At 42.8% G+C, this 25,591-nt stretch overlaps 1 protein-coding gene across 1 annotated transcript; it reads left to right on the top strand.

The window, feature by feature from the left end:
* The first annotated feature begins 1,884 nt into the window (after positions 1–1,884).
* Positions 1,885–9,244, top strand: LOC125457661 (extracellular calcium-sensing receptor-like). Its single transcript, XM_048542199.1, has 6 exons — positions 1,885–2,091; positions 2,673–2,964; positions 4,748–5,581; positions 5,701–5,928; positions 7,748–7,871; positions 7,977–9,244. Exons 1-6 carry the CDS (start codon positions 2,021–2,023, stop codon positions 8,906–8,908), a joined length of 2,481 nt encoding a protein of 826 aa, XP_048398156.1. The 5' UTR covers positions 1,885–2,020; the 3' UTR covers positions 8,909–9,244.
* Positions 9,245–25,591: the final 16,347 nt, after the last annotated feature.

Below are 25,591 nucleotides of genomic sequence, written 5' to 3'. Positions count from 1 at the left end.
TAGGCTGAATGGCCTTACTTCCACTCCTGTGTCTTATGGTCTTATGCTCTAAAAGCAGGAAGGGTTTGAAAAGCAATCAGAAGGATGTTATTCGATAAAGAGACATCATCTTAACCTCTTGGCGATGACCACCTCTCAGCAGCCCCCTTGATTAACATCCCACCAATCACATTCATTATGCACTTACTTCCTCTCTGGTGCACAAGAGCAATGCGGAGCACACTCGACAAGAAGCACAATTGCACCATTGCTTACTCGACAACAACTCACTCTCTGGAAGGACAAAGACAGCAGATGTATGGAAATATCAGCACCCACAAGTTTCCATTTGGCGATGTTGATTGGTTGACCTATCAATTCTGATTCACTGTGCTTTGTCACCATATGGGAGCTATGAATGGGCAAATTGAATGGGGTTCAATGCTTGAATATCCACTCAAAGATAGTAGGAACTGCCGATGCAGGAGAATCTGAGATAACAAGGGGTAGAGTTGGATGAGCACAGCAGGCCAAGGCAGCATCAGAGGAGCAGGAAGGCTGACGTTTCGGGTCTGGACCTTTCTTCATTTTCTGAAGAATGGCCCAGACGCGAAATGTCAGCTTTCCTGTTCCTCTGATGCCCCCTGGCCTGCTGTGCTCATCCAGCTCTGGACCTTGTTATCTCAATGCTTGAATATGATGCCTTTTCATGTTATCCCTGCATTTCATTAGATAATCCATCAGAATGCAGCACCATGCATTTTCCAGTAGGTCTTGTCATGTGCTGAAATGTTACTATTTCTGAACCAGGAGGCCTGATATCCAGTCCCACATGCTCCAGAATAATTTCTCTGAACAGGATGATGAAAAAAATAAAAGCAATCACTTTATCACCTCAAATAAAGAACTTAAATTTGTCAGGATTGTTCAGCAATTGCTGCTTAATAATGAAATTACTTCAAATAGTGACCAATGGGCACTGACATTCAAACAACATCGAAATTTTAGGGCTGAAGGCGAAATACTGCCAGTGAAACACAATGCTCACAAAGACACTGCATAACAGCAGAATTTAACAATTTTCCTCATCTCCCGGGCAGATGTTGGCAAAAAACTGAAAGAATTGCAAGTGCTGTAAATGAAACAACATGCAGAAATTGCTGGAAAAGCTCAGCAGGTCTGGCAGCATCTGAGGAAGGGTCAATTGATACGAAACGTTAACTCTGGCTTCTCCCCACAGATTCTGCCAGACCTTCTGAGCTTTTTCCACTATTTTTTGCTTTTGTTACTGCAGATCTTTGAGATAGTTTTCCTTCCAAATAATTTGAAATAGGATGGTCAGTTTACAATTTCAGAAGTGACAGCCTTTGGAGAATTTATGGGCTTGTGTGATTAAAACGAACAATTATTTGACTAGAATTAACATTACTCCGTAGAAGGGAAGTGATGACAGTACTCAGGTGCTGTACTCCTCATTCTGTGGTCCTGAATCCCACTTCGAAATCATTTCAGGGTTCTGAGGATCCATGAACTTGCATATCTTTGATAGCGAAAGGAAATTAGAGCACAAAGAGGAGACTCACACAAACATGGGAAATGTGTGCCCGAGGCACGATTTGAACCCAGGTCCCTGGCAGCAGTGCAAACTGCGATGGCAGACCCAACTGGATTGAAGGTGCACAGGTGATTTCATTTGTAATTATTTCCTTCATAAGTCTCATGTCAACTGAATTGGTGATGTGTTTCCTCAAGGGACTAGCGAAGTAATTTGTTGACGTTCAACAGAGATTGAAATGTATTTGGTTCTCATGAGGACGTTTTTCACTGAAATAGCTCCACCTTATGAAAAATCAGTCATTCTACTGTAAGCTGAGGACAATAACTTACCCAATAAAAGATGCCTTATTGGTTCATTTTAGTAGTGAATTCTGCTGTTGCCTTGGCATGGTCGAGTAATAACCAGGTTTGCCAACGCTGGGGCAGGTTTGATTTACTGGGCTTGGAGAAGGATGGAGATATTATATTGGGTGGAATTTTTGGGATGCATTCTTACCGCGTTGACCATCGCCATCTCTCGTTTAGCAGTCTTCCAGAACCGTCAAAATGCCTCAGGTTTGTTCGGTAAATTGAAAACATTTGCCCTCATGCTGCTTCAAGGTTTATATGATCAAATTCTGAATTAATTTCCAAATTTAGGGTTAAAAAATAATCGTTCTCTTTGCTTTTGCAAAATTGCCCCAAATTGCTTCATAAAAATTCAGGTACTTTTGCAATTTATGTAATGTTTTACCGTCGTCAGACAGCAATGTATGAGCAATAAACTCCGCAATTAGTCTCGTGATCAAAAGTCTAAAACCTCTATTAGGATTTTGGGATGAATGATTATTGCTGGTTAAGGTATTTTGAGAGATCTCCTGCTGTTCTTTGAAATACTTCTATTGAAACCATAAGGGAAGATCGGTGATTGCCTTAATGTTTCACTTGAAATTCGTCAAGTCTTCGTTTAACATCAGTTAAAATTTTGCGCTCAAGGATCTGCGTTGGAGCATCGAACAATTAACTTCCACTTAAGGGACAGCGTGTTCCCATTGAAGTATAGTTCATAATAGTTAAGTGGAGGCCCATTTGGTTGTAAATTTTATCGTAGTTTTCTGTGTTTTTTTTAAAATCGCGTTTCTTCGCTTGATCTGCAGCTTTCGGTTTAGAGCTTTCCGTTACGCACTGGCGATGATTTTTGCAATTGAGGAGATAAATAATGATACAGCCCTCCTTCCCAGTGTCACATTGGGATACCGCCTATACGATTCTTGCGCGTTGACCCAGTTATCACTAAAAGCGGCTATGGCATTTCTGAACAAACCCGAGGAAAGCACATCCTTGGTTAACTGTAAAAGCTCCTCAATTGTTTCGGCGATTGTTGCTGATTCTGGATCCACGAGATCTTTAGCAATAGCACCTTCCATCGGTGCCTTCAGAATTCCTATGGTAAGACATGGCTTTTAATAACTCTGTTATATGACGTGTGTAAGCTTGGATCAACAGCATATGATGTGATGTTACTTGTGTCATTTAATCGATTGCCTAAGAAAAATTTTGAACCTTTGTTGTTAATCCAAAAGACGCTGAAGTCTTCATTTGCATGCCAATTAGAATGCTCATTCCGGACGGTTAGATGGACCAGTACAATTACTGTTGTTTGCTCTTTGGCTTGGCATAGCTATGGCTTTATAACAAGGCTCTCTTTCCTCTACCTCGAAGATGCTGCTTCGAAAGTCTCATTTCAGAAATTTGAAGATGAATAGAAGTAAACTATGATAAAGCAAACATTCAAAAATGTATCCAAAAGTTAGCAATGTGATAATCAAAAGCACTATTCCTTGAACATTTGAAATTAAGGGTTTGTAAAATTGAAGGGAAGCAACATAACATATGAATATGATATCTATCCAGCAGCAAACCATACCATAAGCATAATGCTAAAGGATGCAATGCAAACATTGTAGGAAGCAGAGAGTCGTGATTGCACGTTGTTTCTGGGACTGGAGACCTGTGACTATTGGTGTGCTACAGGGTCGGTGCTAGGACCTTTCATATTGGTTACTTATGTAAATGATCTGGATGTGAATGTACAAGGCATGCTTAGTACGTTTGAGGATGATAAAAAGTTAGGAGGCACTGTTGATAGTGAGGGAGGTTATCAAACCTTACAGAGGGATCTTGATCAGATGAGGAGGTGGCCTCAGGATTGGCAAATGGAGCTAAGTGTGAGGTGTTGCACTTTAGAAATTCAAACCAAGGTTGAATTTAAGCAGTAAATGATAAGGTCCTTTGGAATGTTGTGGAACAGCGGGACCTGGGGGGAAACAAGTACATTGCTCATTGAAAGCAGTGCCACAGGTGGACAGTGTGGTGAATAAGGTATTTGGCATGCTGGTCATCACTGGTCGAGGTATTGCATCACTGATGGGACATCACCTTACAGTTGTATAAATCACTGGTGCGGCTGCACTTGGAGTATTGTGGACAGTTTGGGCGCCATGTTTTAGGAAAGACATAGTCAAACTGGAAAGTGTGCAAAGACGATTTACAAGGATGTTGTCAGAACTAGTTGGCCTGAGTTATAGGGACAGGTTGGCCAGGATACGACTTCATTCCTTAAAACACAGGAGAATGAACGGTGCCTTTATTGATATATATAAAGTTATGAGGGTCATAGATAGAATAAATGTGTATTGACTTTTCCCCAGGGATAAGGAATGAAAACAATTTGGCATGTGTTTAAGTTGAGAGGGGAAAGATTTAAGAAGGGTCTGAGGGCTGATTTCTTCACGCAGTGAGTGGTTTATTGTGGAATGGGCTGCCAGAGAATGTGGTTGAGGCAGATACAATGGCAACATTTACAAAACGAACATTTAGTTAAACACATGGATGAGAAGAATTGAGAAAAATATGGGCCAAAATCTGGAATTGGAAGTAATTGAGTAATTGAGGTCAGCATGGACCAATTTTGGCTGAAGGGCCTGTTGCCATGCTATATTATTCGACGACTCTTTGACTGTATGATTCAATAAATCATGTGAGTGAATATTTGATTGGCACATTTGAAATTATTAAATATGTAGTTTATACTGCGTTTAAGAAGACCCACTCCTGTAAGCACCACATGATTTGGAATCCTTGCACCTATCCACTGATGTTTTTGCCTTGACACCATAAACAACCACAAATTATAATTGAAACGCAAATGTTTTTGCTTTAATTTTGACAGGTTAGCTACTTTTCTACCTGTGTGTGCCTGAGCAATAGAAAAGATTATCCATCATTTTTCAGAACAATACCGAGTGATTACTATCAGGCTCGAGCATTAGCCCAGCTGGTGAAACATTTCAGATGGACCTGGATCGGGACAGTTAAGAGTGACGATGATTATGGAAACTTTGGAATGCAAGCATTTGAAGAAGCAGTCCAACAATTAGGCGTTTGTATAGCTTTTTCCGAGTCATTTCATATTACACATGCTCCAGAGAAATTACTCAAAACAATTGACACCATAAAGACTTCCACGACAAAAGTTGTTGTTGTCTTTGCGGGAAAATCAAACATGGCTGCTCTTCTAAAGGAAATGCTAAGACAAAATGTCAGCGGCATACAATGGATTGGAACTGAAGCGTGGGTTTCTGCATTGCTTCTTCCTCCAGAGGAAAGTAAAAAGATTGCTTCTGGTACAATTGGAGTTGCAATTCGCAAAGTCAGCATTCCAGGGTTGAGGGAATTCCTCATGAAAGTTCATCCAACCTTATATCCAGGCAACCATTTGGTGAAAGCTTTTTGGGAAAGTTGTTTTGGCTGCACTCTAAGTGGTGAAAACAAAACAGATTCTCGAAAAACTGAATTGGAGCTGAAGGAATGCACAGGGAGAGAAAATCTACAGAATGTCCAGAACGAATTTACTGATGTGTTGCAATACAGAGTCACTTACAATGTGTACAAAGCAACTTATGCTATAGCTCATGCACTGCACAATATGCTGTCATGTAAAACCGGGGAAGGACCTTTCTCCAACGGAAGTTGTGCAAATGTTTCAAATTTTCAACCATGGCAGGTGAGGAACACTTAACGTGATTTGATGACTGCACTTACGTTAAAATCCAATGTGGCCAAATTCACGGTGGAAAATTTCCAATTAATGTAAATGTGCTCCCATTTTCTTTCTGTTTAAAGTTGCTACATTATATGAGAACAGTGAAGTTCATAACCAAGATTGGCGAAAAGGTTTATTTTGACGAAAACGGTGATCCTGTCCCGACATATGACATTGTAAACTGGCAGCCAAATGCCCTCGGTGGCATTGATATTGTAAATGTTGGGCTGTATGACGGATCAGCTCGCACTGGGGAAGAATTTTCGATAACAGAAGGGGCAATTGTTTGGAATGGAGAGCAGAAGTCGGTAAGATTTTTAAATACTGCCTTTTTATCATTTCAATTTCTTTTCTCTGAAACGGAAAACTAAACTGATGGCTGCTGTATTAAATATACGCCCTCCCCGCTGATGCCCATTTCCTGACATGAAGGATAATTGCAACCAATCAAGCAATGTTAAACAGAACATATCTGCTCAGCAATTCCAAAATTGTTTAACTTGATGAATGCACAATATAATAACCAGAGAGATATTCTACCTGCAGCCACTAGGAACAGCAGATTTTCTTTGTGCATAACTGATGTCATTAAATTTCGCAAAAACGCACTGTTACACAACGAATTATAAACTTCACCATACGTTAAAATAAACTGAATGAACACATAAATGCATGAACCACAAACATTAAATCTAAACACACAGAAAAGTGGTTGAAAAGGTTTGAAAGCAAATCTAAGGGAGCAATTGACACATTGGTTGTGCATAAAGGAACATTATGGTGCATTCTCATCTTGGCCACAAACACATCTGTGCCACATAAGAACCAAGTCATGACCATCTCCAACAGCAGAGATTCTAATCATCTCCCCTTTATATTCAAAAGCATCAGCATCGCTGGCTGCGACACCATCGGCATCACAGGGGGTTTTCATTTACAAGAAAATGAACACAACTAATATAAATTCTGTGGCTGCAAAAGCAAATCAAATGCTCGGAAACCTGCAAATGTTAACTAACCTCTCAGCTGTCCAAAACATAACCATACTTTCAAGGCACAAGTCAGGACTGTGACAGAATCTTCCCTCTTGCCTACACGGATGTGGTTCCAATAAATCTGAAGAAGCTTGATACCATCTCAGAAAAAGTGGGCTACTAAATTGGCACCACATTCACAAACATTCACTTCCTCTAGTGCATCTTCTCAGTAGCAGCAGCTACAAGATACTCTGCAATAATTCAACAATGTTCCTGAGACAGCACCCTTCGAAATACATGCTCACTTGCAGTTGGAATGACATTGGCAATAAATCCATGGGAGCACCATCACGTGCAAGTTCCCCAGTCAGCCACTCACCATATTGATTTGGAAATATATCTCAGCTTCTCGCATATGACAATATGGCACTCTCGACAGCAAATGGATTTAAACTTCAGGAAGGCAGACAATGATCAACTGGAATAACCAGGTTTAGAGCTGGGTGAACACAGGAGGTCAAGCAGCATCAGAGGAGCAGGAAGGCTAATATTCTCACCCTTCTGGTCTAGGCCTGAAACGACAGCTTTTCTGCTCCTCTGATGCTGCTTGGGCTGCTTTGTTCATCCAGCTCTACACCTTGTTATCTCCAATTCTCCAGCATCTACAGTCCCTACTATTTCTCAATGACCAACTGGAGATGGGTAATACACGATGGGCTGAGAAAAAAAAAACTCCAACATCCTGTGAATGAATGAAGTAAAATGATTATATTTACAAATCTGATTTTCATTTTATCCATTATACGGTATTCCTGTACATTGCATCCAATTTTATTTGGTTGTTTCCCGATTTCCTTTTGTCAATAATCAATGAAGCAACTCCGAGGGCACATCATGAGTGATATTACCAGAACATGAACTCAGTAAAAATAAACTGTTTGTGCAAATTCACATCTATTCCAAGCACTTTAACTGGACTTAACTGGGGCATGATGAGGCCATAAACCATTAAATATTGCCAAAAGGACAATCCTCACAAAAGGTAAGAGAAATAGTTGTTTTTTTTCTCTTATTGTATGAGTGAATGTTGTGCATTTGCCACATGGAATTACTAATATTTCTCCACCATTGTATTCATATTCATAATCAGGTTCCTCAAGCTGTTTGCTCTGAAAGTTGCCATCAAGGAACAAGGAAAGCAAGTAGAAAAGGACAACCCATTTGCTGTTTTGATTGCATACCATGTGCACAAGGAGAAATTAGTAACACAACTGGTAAGAGAACACGAATGCAAAGGCATTGCTGCCTAAGTTTGATGTCTACATTGCTCAGGGGTTGAGATTCCTCATATAACGACAAAGTCTTGTGTTGCTTTTTAGATTCTGTTCATTGCATAAGATGTCCAGTGGAATTCAAATCTAATGAGAGACGGGATCAGTGTGTTCCAAAGGATATCGTGTTTCTTTCCTTTTTTGAGACATTGGGAATAATTTTGGTGACACTGGCGATGTTTGGAGCCTGCAACACTGTTGGTGTATTCGCAATATTCTACGCCTATAGACACACTCCGATTGTTAAAGCTAATAATTCTGAGTTAAGCTTCCTTCTTCTTTTTGCCCTCACTCTTTGCTTTCTGTGTTCAATTACATTCATTGGTGAACCTTCAGTTTGGTCTTGTATGCTCAGCCACGTGGCGTTTGGTATTAGTTTTGTTCTTTGCATATCTTGTGTATTGAGTAAAACGATTGTCGTGGTGATGGCATTCAAAGCAACGTTTCCGAACAATAATATGATGAAGTGGTTTGGACCAAAACAACAACGGCTGATGGTTTACATCCTTACCCTGGTACAATGTGCAATATGTTCTACCTGGTTAATTGCATTTCCACCTTATCCTTTGAAAAACACGGCTCACTCCAATGAGATAATTGTCTTTGAATGCAATGTAGGATCTTTGTTAGCCTTCTATTGTGTCCTCGGTTATATTGGATTTCTGTCTTGTGTGTGTTTTGTGGCAGCTTTTCTAGCTCGGAAACTTCCAGATAATTTCAATGAAGCTAAACACATAACGTTTAGTATGCTTATCTTTTGTGCAGTTTGGGTAACTTTCATTCCAGCTTACATAAGTTCACCGGGGAAATATGCTGTGGTAGTTGAAGTATTTGCTATTTTGGCCTCCAGCTTTGGCCTACTTATTTGCATTTTTGCCCCAAAATGTTATATTATTCTTCTGAAAAAAGAAAACAATTCAAAAAGGACCATAATGGGCTCAGTATCTTACAAAAAGAGTTTTGAAAATGTTCATAAATGAGGCCTGGATATTTCAGTAGATGATGGTTTTGTCCTAAAGATAGCAAATGGGAATTCCATGTGGAACTTGCCTCTGACAAAGGGTCCCGGGCACTGACTTTATTGCAGCCAGACACATTGGCAACTTGAAATCACAATCTGTCTCGTTAACAATTTGAAATCACCTCCTGCCGCAGTCACTTCATGAACGATCGATACTATATCCTGGTCTTTTATGTTCTTGATGTAATAATTGTTTTGTAGCCTGTCTTTGTCTATTGTAATAATTGTTTCATGTATCATGTCATTGTGATATGCGAAATTGTTTTCTATATTATGTACTTAGTAAAGTATAAAAACCGGGGACTGTCCACTGCTCAGGGAGAATTACTTACGAGACACTGCATTCCGTGCCGGGTTGAGTACAGTGATTCTCCACAGCTTGTACTTGTTTGGTAATAAAGGAGTTGTGTTTTTCTAAACAGGTCAGTGTCTTGTTATTGCATCAAGTTCGTGAGGGTCTCCGAAAACGAACCTGATATTTGGCGCAACGAGCAGGGTTCCAACATGTACAGCAGTCTCACGTGGAGGGACAGAAAACAAAAATCCGTGGTATCTCCAGACATATCTTCGGCCTTGAAACTGCTCAGTACTCTCCTCTCCGCCTATCTTCTCCTCTATCCATCTTCGGTCCGCCTCCCCCTCTCTCCTATTTATTTCAAAACCCTCTCCCCACCCCTCTCTCTTATGAATGTTGTTCCAAATTAATGATACAGATGAAGAAGACGAGGAGGACTGGGGAAGGCCCCCCTCTTCCCCATCGGGACCACTACCCCCTCCACAACCCTACCCGTCCTTGGCCAACCTACACCTGCAGGCATCCCAACACTGCCATCAGTCCCAGCAATTGCCCGTAGCCCTGTTAACGCCACCGTACGCTGACCAAGCCAAACCTCCTATAGAATCTCCAAGCCCTTCAGCAATCAGCCCACATGAATCCCCAACAAACCTGCACTTGTACAGAGCCTATCGCCTGTCGAATTCGGTCTAAAGATAAACAGACAAACAGAAAACAGAATACAGAACAGACCGTTAGTGAACAAAAGGAGGGACAACAGTATTCTTTTAAAATCCATGAGAATCCTCGGGAAAGATAAGTCCCGGGTGCAGTTCACTCGACCGTCTCGCACCTGTTTAGTGTTTCCTAGCGATTCAACAAGTAACGAAGAATATGATCGTCCCGACTCACAGGCGGAGAATAGTGAATGTGAGGACAGAGTTTGGAAGAGACCTTCGAATAGCCAACGCCTAAAGAAGGACACCCGTAAGAAAAATCACCGTCAATTTCCTAATCACACGGTCCTCACCCGAACGCAACACAGGGGCTCAAAATATAATGTAGGTCTATACCCCTTGGAAGCCACAAGAGATGTGTTTAATTATGTCAAGGGCCCCTGATCGAAAGACTAACCCAAAAGATTTTATAGATTACATCCTGGGCAGTATTCAAACGTACCAAGCCACCCCCAAGACTTCCCTAGCCTGCGCTGCATTGATGCTGCGTTCTCCAGCCCTCAGGCTCAGTCCGAGGAACCTGACCTCCCTCAAACCTATCTATGCCTTCTTCGGGTTTACCTTCAACCCGCTCTTGCACAGAAGTCCTGACAACTCACTAACGAGGGGGCCATGTTCCTCATCATTGTCTGTGAACAACAGGATGTTGTCCACATACTGTACAAGCCTGTGGGGTTCACTAAAATCTTTTAAACAGTCTCCCATCCACTGGTGGAGAATGCTGGCAGACAACTCCACGTGCACTGTTGTCCTTGAAAAGTAAATGCGAATTTGTATTGTTCCTGCTGCTGAACTGGGACAGACCAGAAACCATTTGAGATCTCCAGCACGGCGAAAATCCCGCCCCCCACTCCCCGAACCCTGCTTTAAGGCAGGAGAGCGCCTTTCCATCAATGGCACGCGCCATTGTTTCGAAATTCGCAACCACTTATCCAGGTAATTGTCAGCTATTGAAACTGCCGGCTGCGGTTTCTCCCATAGCTGTGGTTCCGGTGGGGGTAAATTCGCAACCACTTATCCAGGTAATTGATACCACTTGAAAATGCCGGCTGTGGTTTCTCCCACAGCTGTGGCTCCGCTGGGTCCTCGGGCCCATCATTCATTCATTCCCGTTTTGAGGAGGGTTGCTGGACCTGAAACATTAATTCTCTGTTTTTACCAAGAATTTCTGATTTTTGTGTGTGGTAAATTTGGTTAACTTTTTTTTAGCATGTATAATTTGTTCAATTTACACTATAATTCTTCACTAGCTGTTGACTGACGGTGATGTACACGCACATATCCAAAACAACAGCGCTTGCTTGGTATTTTTTTAAACCAACTCGAGTTTTCTTCCCCCTCCTGCCACTCTCTCTCAGGACACCATTGCAATGTCAGTGCCCATACTGCCTCCCTGGTTCAGTGTGACAAATGGGATATTGTGACAGTGTGCAAATGAGACATGACACAGAGCAGAGATTCCTCCTGTGTACTAATCCTGTTGCCCTTCCTCCTAACTGATAGCAATCATCATGTGAAGTGCGTATTGAACCTGTCCTACCCCATGTGTGGATCTGCCTCACTACCACTAGCGTCATAGCTGCCATGGGTCAGTCTGCGCTCCTTGGTACTCCCCTTAAGTCCACAAAGAGAGGGAGAGAATGCTCCTATTCTGAACCCAATCCCCTGCCCCAACCCAGTGTTCACTGTTTACTACCTGTATGTGGACAGTCACACTACTCTTGCCTGCTGCTTCGGCATGCTCCAGGGCTACAATGACGCCACGTGATTAAAGCCAGCCAATCCTGAACCCCCACTACGCGATGTTGCATTTCGACTGTGTTTGTCTGATTTATCAGCTGTTAATTTGTTTCCTTTCCTTTGTACCGTACAGCTCTGTTACGGCAGTGATTATGTTGCAGGCCTTCAATGGCACCCCACCTCCCTGCCCTGCTATTCCTCAACAGTGAACATGGGAATTTGGGCAGGAGTAGGCTGTTCAGCCTAGCAAATGTGCTCTGCCATTCACTAAGATCATAGCTGATCTCATGTTGGTTTCAAACCCACATCCCTGTTTCTTCCCCTTGTGTTTGCGCTACCATTCTTCAGACGTCAAGGACATTACTGTTGCAGTCCTGCCCATCACTCACACACACACATACGTCATACTGAAACTGACAGGTTTTCAGTCGGCCCTTTAAACTTGAATTATAACGACTGGATGCCTACTACTCGTCTTGCCTGCACATTGTAGAACAGGGATAACCCCCTTGTTCCCAGATTATCTCTGTGATTTATTCCTTATTTCTTCCTTCTCTACTATTAACCCAGTCACATTTCTGAGCAAAACCCCACATGACTGCTTGCTAAGAAACCAATTTCTAACTTCTCCCCGCCCGGGCCTTATTGATGCCCCACTCCCTTCTCCGGGCCCAGTGTGGATTTTTAATGTCCTCAGGTATACCCATCCAGAATTCCCTGTATGGTAAAAACCTTCTCCAGGCAATCCTCCTCCTAAAACAATTGGCTATTATCAAATGCTCTGCCCATGCCCCTGTTGATTCTATAGTTACTCGGGGTGACGCTTGGGCTGATCTGGCAGCTAACCAGGCTGCTGCAGACCAAATTTTTATTATACCCTCTATGAGCAAGCAGGCGGTAAATCGCACGCCTTCAGACAAGACGGGCATGCCAGATATAGTCACTGTTCGGCACTTACAGGGGGACGCCCCCGCTGCTGAAAAGAATATTTGGAAGGTGCAAGGATATTTGCATTCTACGTCCTCGGGCCTTTGTGTTACCCAGTCGGCCAAGTGTGTGTATCTGAAACTTTATTACCTATGTTTGTTGACTGCCTGCATTCTGACACCCACCTTGGCAAGGAGGGAATGAGGGCTATTATGCTCCGTATCTGGTGGCACCCCAGACTGACTGAGGCAGCCCAGTCTCATGTAGTATCATGTCTCACGTGCCAGCAAAACATTGTGGGCCAGGGTGTGAGATGCTCACCAGGTAAAACACCCTTGCCAGGTGGACCGTTTGAATGCATTCAGCTAGATTTTATTGAATTACCGCACGTAAACTGTTGTAAATATTGTCTTGTCATTGTAGATGTATTCAGTAGGTGGATAAAGGCTTGCACAACAACAAACAACAAAACCTCAACAGTAGTAAAACTGTTATTAACTGAAATAATACCAAGGTTTGGAGTACCGCGACAAATTAGTTCAGACAACGGCCCTCACTTTGTAGGGAAGATTAATAAGGAACTGTGTGATACATTACACATCTAACAGCAATTCCACTGTGCCTACCACCCCCACGTGGCAGGGATAGTGGAAAGAGCTAACGGAACACTTAAGACTAAATTAACCAAGTTGACATGAGAAACCGGCCTTAATTGAATAAAGGTTTTGCCACTAGCCTTGTATCACATGCGAATACCACCCCATTCTACTACTGGGCTCTCAGCAGCAGAAATAGACTATGGCTAACCCAGCTGAACATCATGGGATGCCAATACTAGCCCACCCACCCAAATTGACCTAAATGTGATGGGAGAAGACATGCAAAGGTACTTCCGACAACTAACATCATCTATAAAGTTTCTCCAGTCATATGGTGAAGTGCGCCTTCGGACCGCCTCCGCAGACACTGGACCAAGACCTCAAGATTCAGGATCAGTCTCCATGGCCACAGATTGGAGATTTTGCACTTGTCCGGGATTGGGATCGCTCCAATCCTGGACCAGGGTGAAAAGGACCGTGTCAAGTGCTTCTTCAGGCTCCAACAGCTCTTAAAGTTAAAGGACAGAATCGCTGGATCCACGTAAGTGACTGTAAACGATGAATTTCCTCATCAGCTTGCAATTAGCCATTCGACTGAGCATTATTCTGCCCTTGCGTGGCCAGCAGGACAATTTGTTTTTTAGGACACACATCCAGCTGCACTGGAATCAGACAGCATGTTACCTGCTAGCACGGTCTGTAGAAGCATTATTTGTGGCAACACCTGCTTGGAAACCTAGCCAGCTTTATGTACAGTATTCTGGTAAACCTTGGCGAGGGGAGAGGGGAACTTGGACGAGAGGTGTGCAGGGTAAGTGTGTGGAATTGGTAGTTAATGGCCCCTCTTGTTGTGTGCCCAGGCATGGGAAGGAATGGGCTAACTGCACAAATCCCAACAGCTATCCATTTTGTTTCAATGGAACTGGGACTTGTTGTGTGCCTGCTCTAGTCACTAATCACCCCCATAATGCTTCCTGGCCCCATCGGTGCGTAAAGAGAAATTGCATCTTTAGAGGAGGACTGTTGAACTGCACCTGCTTAGAATCTAAGCCAATAACTGTGACCCCGGGCACACAGTGGACTTGTGGGGATTGCAATAGCACGCATGTAAAAATGGACGACGGGTCATTTCCATTTAACTCCGCAAACTTCCATCCATACAAGAGTCAGTCCTGCTGGCAAAACTATCAAGAAATACGTGAATCTGTTACCTTCTACCGGGCTAAAAAAAGGGATTTGTTTTCCTCCTTAACGGTACCTTCACAACTGCCACTCTACTTCTGCCAGTGTTGTTTGCTGTTGGGAGCATTGGGCCCCTCACGGCCCCTTGTCTCCAACAAACACGAATTCAAAGGCCAATTGTCACACTCTTCCTGAGCCGGGGGTTTTGCGCTGCATGGCAGAACCCAGTTGCCTTGGGTTCTTCCTTGGGATAGGGCTTCCTGGGAACTGTCAGCTTGGGAGGCTCCCCGGGGTGGAGGCTGCAAAAAAATCGGAATTACCTTGTATGTGGACTCACTGCCCTGGGAAACAGCACAATGATGGCATTCTGATCTCTGATGAAGGGTCTAGGCCCGAAATGTCAGCTTTTGTGCTCCTGAGGTGCTCCTTGGCCTGCTGTGTTCATCCAGCTCCACACTTTGTTATCTTGGATTCTCCAGCGTCTGCAGTTCCCATTATCACTTATCAATGATGTCATTGGAGGCCGTCAACCAAGAATTAGCTGAACTTCGGCTCTATGCTCAGCCAACCCGGTATGCAGTGGACTAGCAACAGGCTCAGCGAGGAGGAGCATGCTCTATTATAGGGGACAAATGCATTACCCATGTCACCAACGAGCCCTATAACACTACCCAGGTCCTTCAAGCCATGCAGGGGCAGTTGGAACAGTACAGAGAGGGACCCCAAACTGGGAAGGCCTTGGTAGGATGGCTTATGGGCGGTTCTTGGGGCTCAAACCTGCTACATGGGTTAGTTCTAGTAGTTATCATAGCGGTCTGCTGTACATTTATGGCATGCCTGAACCCTTGCTGCAAACTTGTGTTTGACAGGCTGGCAGCTCCCTTCTCGGCCCCGATATAGGTTATCATGAAATGATAAAAGGAGGGAATGAGATGTTATTGGGATAACATCCCATTGAAGTTTATACTTCTATAAATTAATGTCCTTTATCTGCCGACACAAAGGTATGCAGGCACTGCCTGAAAGCTTCCTGCCCAGCTAGAAATTCGGTGTAAGGCTTTGTAACTCCTTATCTTCCTACACATCTGTATGCAGACACTGCCTTAGGCTTCCTGATTGAACAGAATTCGAGTTAAATTGTCTCAAAAAAGGTTAAGTGAGGAACAATTTGTCAGAGTGTGAGACTTCTGAAGTATGTAATTTCTGTCTCTGACAAAGGAGCCAGGGCATTGAATTTGTTCTAGCCAGAAACATCGTCAACTTGAAATTACAATCTGTCTCGTTAACAACTTGAAATCGCCTCCTGCTGCAGTCACTTCATGAACAATCGATACTATATCCTGGTCTTTTATGTTCTTGATGTAATACTTGTTTTGTATCCTGTCTTTGTCTGTTGTAATAATTGTTTCATGTATCATGTCATTGTGATATGCGAAATTGTTTTCTATATTATGTACTTAGTAAAGTATAAAACCCGGGGACTGTCCACTGCTCGGGGAGAATTACTTACGAGACTCTGCACTCTGTGCTGGTTGGGTACAGTGATTCGCCACAGCTTGTACTTGCTTGGTAACAAAGGAGTTGTGTTTTTCTAAACAGGTCAGTGTCTTGTTATTGCATCAAGTCTGTGAGGGTCTCCGAAAACGAGCCTGACATTTGGCGCAACAAGTAGGGTTCCAACATGTACAGCAGTCTCATGTTGAGGGGCACAAAACAAAAAAATGGAGGTATCTCCTGACATATCTTCGGCCTTGAAAATGCTCAGTACTCTTCTCTATCTTCTCCTCTACCCATCTTCGGTCCGCCTCCCCCTCTCTCCGGTCTCCTAAAATGAACCTGACAGGAGGAGTTGGCTAAAGTAGAATGGGAGCAAAAACCTTCTGGTAGGTCAATTGAGAAACAGTGGAGGACTTTCAAAACAAAATTTCACAGTGCTCAGCAGAAGTATATCCTAGAGATAAGGAAGAGCTCTTGGAAAAGAAACAGCCATACATGGATGTCAAGGAAATAAAGGAAAGTATCAGATCGAAAAATAAAGACATGCAAAAAAACCCAAGAGTAGTGGGAAAGCACGTCAACTGGGAAATCGTTAAAGGCCAACAGAAAGACACAAAAAAGTTATTTAAAAAGTAAGACAAATTATGAGAGTAAACTCGCTCAGAATATAAAAAAAAAACAGGCAGCAAAAGTTTCTATAAATATGTAAATCATACAAGAGCGGCAACGTTAAATATTGGTCCTATAGAGAAGGAGAAGTTCAATTTAATAAGTGGGAATGAGGAAATAGCCGAGACATTAAACTGTTATTTTGTGTTCTTCTTCACAGTGGAAGACACAAATAACATCCGAAAACTAATGGCTGGAAGGTTATAGCAGGTGAGGACCTGGAAGCTATCATTGTCACTCAGGACGCAGTGGACTGGGAAAGCGAATGGTGGGGCGGGGGGGTGGGGCGAAAGGTAGACAAGTCTCCTGACCCTGATGAAATGCATCTCATGGTACTAAAAGAGATGATAGGGGAAATAGCAAATGGACTAGTAATTATTTACCAAAATTCACCAGACTCTGTGGTGGTTCCTGGAGATTGGAAAACAGCCACTGCTAAACAAGAAGGAAGTAGACAAAAAGCAAGTAAATATACACCAGTTAGCGTAACTTTGGCAGTGGAGAAAATGCTTGAATCTATAATTAAGGAAGAAATAGCAAGACATCTAGATATAACTTGTCCAATTGGGAATACGCAACATGGTTCATGAAGGGTCTTTAATTTTTAACTAATTTAGTGGAATTATTTGAGGACATTACTTGCATGCAAGACAATGAGTAACTTGTGGATGTGGTGTATCTGGATTTCCAGAAGGCATTTCACAAGGCGCCATACCAAAGGCTGCTACATAAGATAAAGTTGCATGGTATTACAGGGAATGTATTGGCATGGACAGAGGATTGGTTGACCAGTAAAAGCAAAGAATAAGGGTTAATGGGTGTTTTTCCGGTTGGCGGTCAGTGGCTAATGGTGTGCCTCGGGGATAAGTGCTGGGACTGCAATTGTTTGCAATTTACATGGATGATTTGGAGTTGGGGACGAGGTGTGGTGTGTCAAAATTTGCAGATCACACTCAGCTGAGCGTTAGAGCAAAGTGTGCAGGAGACACTGAAAGTCTGCAGAGGTATCTCGGTAGTCTAAGTGAGTGGGCAAAGGTCTGGCAGATGGAGGACAATATTGATAAGTGTGAGGTCATCCATTTTGGTAGGAATAATAGCAAATTGGACGATGTTTTAAATGGTATGAAAAATTGCAGCATGCTGCTGCACAGAGGGATTTGTGTGTCCTTGAGCATGAATCGCGAAAAGTAGGATTACAGGTGCAGCAGGTAATTAAAAAGGCAAATAGAATTTTGCCTGCCATTACTGGAAGAATGTAGCTTAAAAACAGGGAGGCTATTCTGCAGCTGTATAGGGTCCTGGTGAGGCCATGCCTGGACCACTGTGTGCAGTTTTGGTCCCTTAATTGAGAAGAGATATACTAGCACTGGAGGGGATGCAGAAGAAATTCACTCAGTTGATTCCAGAATTGAGGGGGTTAGATTATGAAGAGAGATGGAGTAGACTGGGATTGTACTCATTAGAATTCAGACCAATGAGGGGACATCTTTTTGAAACTTATTACTTTGTGAAGGGAATAGATAAGGTGGAGGCAGGGAGGTTGTTTCCGCTAGCACGTGAAACAAGGACTAGAGGCCATCACCGCAAAATAAAAGAAAGCAATTGAGGTCGAGGAACTTTTTCACCCAAAGGGTTGTAAATTTGTGGAATTCCCTGCCCAGTGAAGTACCTCACTGATTGTTTTTAAGGCAAGGCTAGATAAATTTTTGAACAGGAAAGTAATTAGGCGTTGTGGTGAGTGGGCGGCTAAGTGGAGCTGAGTCTCACAAAGATCAGCAATGATCTTATTGAATGATGGGGCAGGCTTAAGGAGTCAGACGACTCTGCTCCTGCTCGTAGTTCTTCTGTCTTTATCTTCTTATTTAGATCTTGGCGTACACCGGCCAATTTTAACGCTGGCAAATTGAACTGAACTTGGAAAACATGTAAACTGTTAATAGGGCAATGTGGAACACCGAAAGAATATTGACAAGTCATTGGAAGTGGTGGATAGCTACCTGATAAGGTTCAAGGCAGTGAGTGTGACATAATGAAATTTGATCAAAAGAACAGTGAAACACAACACTAGATAGAGGGCACAACTCCAAAAGGCGTGCAAGAGCAGAGGTACCTGTGTGTACATATCATGTATCACTGAAAGTGGCAGGAGAGGTGAAGATCGTTCATAAAATACGGTGTGTTCTCAAATTTACAAATAGCTGCAAGGAGTAAAAAGGCAAGAAGATGATGATGAACTTGAACAAGTCACTTGTGGATCCCAAAAGAATATTGTCCACAGTTCTAGGAGAAAAATATGGAAATTTGCAACTGCATCGGAGGGAATGCAGGAGCAACTGAAAAGGATGGTTCCATCAATTACAAGTTCAGATGTGACAGTAGATTGAAGAAGTTAGGACTGCTCTTATGGGAAAGAAGAAGGCTGAGAGGAGAATTGATCGTGGTTTTCAAAATCATGAGCGGGCAGGACATATGAGATCGGTTAAACGTAGTTCCAATCCATAAAGAAAAAAGTAAATCAGATTGAAAATGATCTGCCAAAGATGCAAGAGTGATGTGAGAGAAATCCTTTTCTCCACAGCAAGTGTTAATGACATGGAAAGTACTCTCTCGAAATGTTAAGGAGTTACTTTCAATTTGATATAGTCAAGAGAGCATGGAATGGCAATTTGGATAGAAATAGTGTTCAAGGATATGGGGACGCTTCTGGAGATTGGCACGAGTATTAGAATCATTTCAGGTACAATGGGCTGAGCAGCCTCCTTCTGTGCCGTAAGAAGATACAGCAATTGGATGCACATTCAGCATGAGGATGGCAGCAAGATTTGGACAGCAGTTTTAGAGATGTGATGACACACAAGGTGCAGGCAGACAAATGGATAACCGTTAGAAGGGGCAGGCATTCTGTGCAGGAATCCCCTGAGATCAGACACCTCTCCAACAAGTACAACATGTTGGATAAGACTTGGGGAGGTGACTTATCAGGAGATAACAGCAGTAGCAGATAGACTGGTGGCACCACAGCTGGCTCTGAGGACTCTATAGTTTGGGGAAGAGTTAGAGGTTTCTGTTGGACTTAAAACGACTCCAGGATGGTATGTTGCCCTCCTGGTGCCAGGATCCAGGATGTCAGTGAACGGGCAGAAAGAATTCTGAACGAAGCATGTTAACAGCCAGAGGTTATGGTATATATTGGCAGTAACGTCATAGGCAAACCACCAACGTTGTAATCTTGGGATTACTCCCTGTGCCACGTGCCAGAGATGCTAGAAAGAGAAAAGAGGCAAAAGAGATGGTGTAGGAGGGAGGATTTCAGACATCTGGACCACTGGGGTCTCTTCCAGGGCAGGTGCAACATGCCCAAGAAGGATAGATTGCACTTAAACCGGAGGGGCACAAATATTCCAGCTGGGAGGTTTGCTGTGTCATTCAAGAGGTTTTAAACTGGCTTGGCAGGGGGATAGGAGCCAAATCAGTAGTGAATTGACTGAAAGAGAACAAGAGTATATGCTCAGTAAGACGCAGAGGAAGAGCAGGGAGGGTGTGGTTGCTCACCAAAGTGGTCTGGTAGACTGAATTGCATCTGTTTCAATGCAAGAAGTGAAACAGGTAAGGCAAATGAACTTGGAGCTTGGGTTAATCCTTGGAGCTATGATGTTGTTGCTATTACAGAGACATGGTTAAGAGAGGGACAGGATGGGCAGCCTCACCTTCCAGGATACAAATTTTTTCAGGCAGGATAGAGGGTGATGTAAAAAGGGGTGAGGGAGTTGCACTACTTTTTCAGGAGATTGTCACAGCTATACTGCAGGAGGACACCTTAAATGGCTCATACAGCAAGGCAATGTGGGTAGAAATCAGAAGCAAGAAGGGTGCAATCAACTCGTCTGGGGTTTACTCTAACCTCCCAACAGCCAGCAGGAGATAGAAGGACAGATATGTAGGTAGATTTTGGCGAGAGGTCAAACTAACAGGGTTGTTGTCATGGGTGATTTTAATTTCCACTAAATTCTCTGGGAAACACTTGTTTTGGGACACAGAAGGGGCAAGCATTGTGAGGACCATCCAGGAGGGCTTCTTAAAACACTGTCTAGATCGCCCAACTATGAAATGGGCCGTACTGGACCTCGTGTTGGGGCATAAGTCTGACCAGGTAGTCAACATCCCAGTCGGGGGAGCAGCTCAGGAATAGTGATTAGAATTCAGAAAGCTTTAACGTACTGATGGGTAAAGCTAGATGTGGTTGTCATGTGAAGTTGTTAAATTAGTGGAATGCTAATTACAAAAATATTAAGCAGGAACTCAAGAAAGTAAATTGGAGGCAGGTGTCTGAGGGTAGATCAACATCTGGTATGTGAGACACTTTCAACTGTCAATTGTTGGGAACTCTGGAAAGATGCATTCCTGCTAGGATGAAGGAGAAGTATGACAAGTTTAGGGAACCTTCGATAACGGGTGATATTGTGAGCCAAGTCAAAAAGAAAAAGGAAGCATTTGTCAAGGCTGGGAGGCTGGGTGTCCGAAGCAAGGGTGGAATACAAGGAAGTTTAATGCAAGTCTTATTTACTTTGTACTGCAATCCCTACTGTTGAGTAGATGAGCAGTGGCAATGCACAAACAAAATTCCACAAAGAGCAACAAAATGATCAATGCACGTGATTTTGGTGTCACTGGCTGAATGGTGAAGACTAATGGCCATCCTTGGGAGATAGATTTATTGAGCACTGCCAAGGAAGCTTTTGACTCCCTGAACTGATGTTCCTCATTCACTGCTGAAGGCAGTGCTCAGTGACAACTATACAAGGGTGTCCTCAAAACCAGCAAAGGAGGAAAAGAAGTTAAATATGGCACCTAACTCTTGCCATGTGGGAGACAAATAACTGAACACAGTACAAGAATCAAACTTATAGCTATTTTGTGTGTTTCATGGAAGTGTTCAATGCTTGGCCTGGCACATTCATGGAGAAGTCACCCATTTAAATTAATAATTCGCAGTAATTTAAACTGCATTGGGAGTGACTGAGGCAAACTGTCAGAGTTGTGGAGTATTAAAGATATTCAGATGTAATTTCGCATCATCTATGTATTTTATTCACTGTTCTTGCACAATTAGCTGAATGAAATCATCCAAAGGAATGTATTTACCAATGCAGAAGACCAGTACATTCAGAAGCCCATCAATCTGCACAGTCGATTCCATCCAGATAACCTTTCACTTTCAAAATAAAGACACGCATGGACACGTACAGTCTTTCACCACCTCCATTCCAATACATTTTACAGGATGACAATCACTCTGGAAAGAAATGCAGAAGCCAGTTTAGATTAGATTAGATTCCCTACATTGTGTAAACAGGCCCATTGGCCCAACAAGTCCACATCGCCCCTTGGAGCATCCCACCCAGACCCAACCCCGTCCCCCTATAGCCCACACACCCCTGAACACTACGGGCAATTTAGCATGGCCGATCCATCTAGCCTGCACATCTTTGGACTGTGGGAGGAAACCTGAGCACCCGGAGGAAACCCATGCAAACACAGGGAAAATGTCCAAACTCCACACAGACAGTTACCCAAGGCGGGAATTGAACCCGGGCCCCTGGCGCTGTGAGACTGCAGTGCTAACCACTGAGACACAGAGATAGCAGAAACTGAACAAGAAAGTTGAATGGTGGCTCAGTTGTGAGCAATGCTGGCACAGAGCACCAGGGAACCAGATTCTAGCCCACTCTTGAGTGAGTGTCTGCATGAAGTTTGAAAATTCTACCAATGTCTGCGTGGGTTTCCTCCCACGGCCCAAAGATATGCAGAGTTGGTGGATTAGCCATGATAAATCATCTGTAGTGTCCAGGGATGTTAAAGTTCAATGGGTGAGACATCTGTGAAAGACGAAAAAAAAACTTAACAAGGAGTCAGGAAGGCTAAAAGGGGTCATGAAAAGTCTTTCACCAACAGGATTAAAGAAAGCCCCAAGGCATTGTTATTCAAATATAAAGAGCAAGAGTGTAGCCAGGCAGATAGTTGGTATACTCAAGGTCAAGGAAGGGAATGTATGTGTGGAAATGGATGAAATGGGCAAGGTATTAAATGAGTACTTTACATCAGTACTCACCATAGAGAAGGACTTGGTGGATGATGAGTCTGGAGAAGGGTGTGTAGATAGTTAGGATCATGTTGAGATCTAAAGGCAGGAGTTACGGGGGTGTCTTGAAAGGCATTAAGGTGAACAAGTCCCCAGGGCCTGATGGGATATATCTCAGAATATTGACAGGCAAGCAAGGAAATTGTTGGGGCCTTAAGTGAAATATTTGTATTCTCAATGGCTACAGGGGAGGTCGCAGAGGACTGGAGAATATCCAAAGCTGTTCCTTCGTTTTAAAAGGCTGCCAGGGATACTCCAGCCAATAAGAGGTCAGTGAGCCTTATGTCAGTGGTAGCAAATTATTAGAGAGGATTCTTCGAGACAGCACTTACCCCCACTGAGAAATAAGTGCACATATTAGCAAGGAACAAGATGGCTTTATGTAGCAGAGATCGTGTTTCACTCAATTTGTTGAGTTTTTTGAGGAATTGACAATGATGAGGGTAGGAAATGGATGTTTTCTACATGGACCTTAGTAAGGCTTTTGACAAGGTCCCTCATGGCAGGTTGATGCGGAAGGTCAAGTTGCACGTTGTCAGAGGTGAGTTTGCAAGTGGAAGGGTACATTTATAACTCTGGTGCTGTGACTAATGGCGTTCCTCAGGATCAATGTTGGGACCTTTGCTATTCGTAATATTTATAATTGATTTGGAGGAGATTGTAACTGGTCTGATTAGTAAGTTTGCGCATGACACAAAGGTTGGTGGGATTGCAGATAACAATGGGGATCATCAAAGAATACAGCAGGATATAGATCAATTGGTGACTTGGGCAAAGAGACAGTAGGTGAAGTTTAATTCGAAAAATTAAATGCATTTTGGAAGGTCCAATCCGGATGGATAATATACAGTCAATTGTAGAATCGTTTGGAATACTGATTGGCAGAGGGTTCTGGGGAAAACAGACGCACAGATCAGTTAAAGTGGCAATGCAGGTGGAGAAGGCCATCAACAAGGTATATGGCATGTCTGCCTTCATTGGCAGGGTGATTGAGTTTAAAAATTGGCAGGTAATGTTGCAGCTTTATAGAATCTGAGTTGGGCTGTGTTTGGAATATTGTATTTGGTTTTGGTCACCACACTACCCAGAGGGTATGGAAAGATTTACCAGCATGTTGCCTGGTAAGGAGGGCATTAGCTATGAGGAGAGGTTGGAGAAACTTGGGTTGTTCTCACTGGAACAACGGAGGCTGAAAGAAATTCTGATAGAGGTCTGCACGATTATGAAGGTCATGGACAAAGTGGACAATCAGAAGCTTTTTTTTTCCCGGGTGGAAGAGTCAGTTACGAGGGAGAATATATTTAAGAGTGATGTACGAGGCAACATTTTTACACAGAGGATGGTGGGTGCCTGGTATTTGCTGCCAGAGGAGGCCGTGGGAGCCCATAAGATAGTGACTTCTAAAATGTGTCTTGACAAATATATGAATAGGATGAGAATAGAAGGATACGGTCCCCGAAAAGGTAGTAGGTTTTAGATGTGATGCGCAGCATGTCAGCACAGGCTTGAAGAGTTGAAGGCCCTGTTCCTATATGCTAATGTTCTTTGTTCTAACACTGAGACATGGGAATTCTGTTATCAATAGCATTTGACAGCTTTGGGTCATTGCAAATTATTGTTTTCAAAAAGATTGATCTTCAGTGGAATATTGTGCAACATATGCCAACTCCCATGGTGTGTTGTTGGTGAAGGTGGAAGGTATTGGCTCTGACCACGCTACATATCACTGTGATTGCAGGTCTTCTTCTTTGAAAAGTAGCCTGGATATTACAGACTGTTATATCTGTCCAAATATTTTCTCGGTTGTTTCACTGCAACTTGAGCAGGACAAGTTAGATCTTCAGGTTTAAAACATATCTTTCTTCACTGCTTTTTGCACTCAGTCTCCTCAACATTTTATTATCAATAGATAAAATCTTTCTTTAATTTTAAGAGATTTGGTGTTGCTAATATCATCAAGCAGAATTGTAACGTTCACTTGTACATTGGCTGTACTGCCCTTTTCGTGCCTCGACCTGACTTCATCAAATACTAAAACTCAATCATTCAGGCATGTTTTTGTTGTAAATTCCACATACATTACCGAGTTGAAAAGATTTTCCACAGAATATGTTGTAAAAGCGCAGAGCAATGCAGTAGAAATGCACCTCCCGGTTTGCAAAAGGAATCAGTTCACTGAGAACAATGTGGGCCCATTGTACGCAGAGTTAGCAGAATTTATAAGGAGGACCAGACATTTAGCCAAAAGGGTAAGTGATTACTTTGAGGGTTTTTTTTTTGCTCTCATTGAAGAAGATCACTAAATTTCCCAGAATTAGAGATCCAAATAACTGCACAGAATGAGGATTTGAGTGGAATTAGTGTCATTATAAAGATTGTAGTTGAAAAATTAAAGGTGCTGAAATGTGTAAAGTACTCAGGAACTTAGACTCAATGTTGCAGGGTGCTGAGGGAGGTGGCTGTACATAGTTCATGCATTTGTAGGCACCTTCAAATATTATCCACATCGAGGAATTAAGTTCCATTCAACAAATGACATTAATATATTGTGTGCATATGCGGGTTTTCAAACTGATGCCAAATATTGGGCAAAGTGTTTAGTTGCACTTTGAGATTCTTGAGAAAAATCAAAGAAGACCACATGAGATTGGTGAATATGTAGGCCATTCACTCCACTGAGTCTGCTCTGTCATTCACTGACATCATGGCAGAACTGATAATCCTCTGCATTTTCACTATCACTCTTAATTGATTTATGCACTAAAAAGTTACTGTCTACTTCAACATTGGACATTTTGAATGACTCAGCCAATTGCACAAAGAATTCCACAGAGTCACTGCCGTCAGAAAGCAAAAACTACCACTAATATCTGTTTGA

This window comes from Stegostoma tigrinum, chromosome 14 (assembly GCF_030684315.1).
Source record: "Stegostoma tigrinum isolate sSteTig4 chromosome 14, sSteTig4.hap1, whole genome shotgun sequence".
NCBI lineage: Eukaryota > Metazoa > Chordata > Chondrichthyes > Orectolobiformes > Stegostomatidae > Stegostoma > Stegostoma tigrinum.
The sequence above is the reverse complement of the archived record's forward strand: the minus strand, read 5'-3'. Positions and strand labels throughout refer to the sequence as shown.

Coding starts and splice junctions, on each gene's coding strand:
- LOC125457661 (XM_048542199.1), top strand. CDS start 2,021: ATGCATTCTTACCGCGTTGACCATCGCCATCTCTCGTTTAGCAGTCTT. Junction 2,092..2,672: donor GAACCGTCAAAATGCCTCAG/GTTTGTTCGGTA, acceptor CTTGATCTGCAG/CTTTCGGTTTAGAGCTTTCC. Junction 2,965..4,747: donor GTGCCTTCAGAATTCCTATG/GTAAGACATGGC, acceptor TAATTTTGACAG/GTTAGCTACTTTTCTACCTG.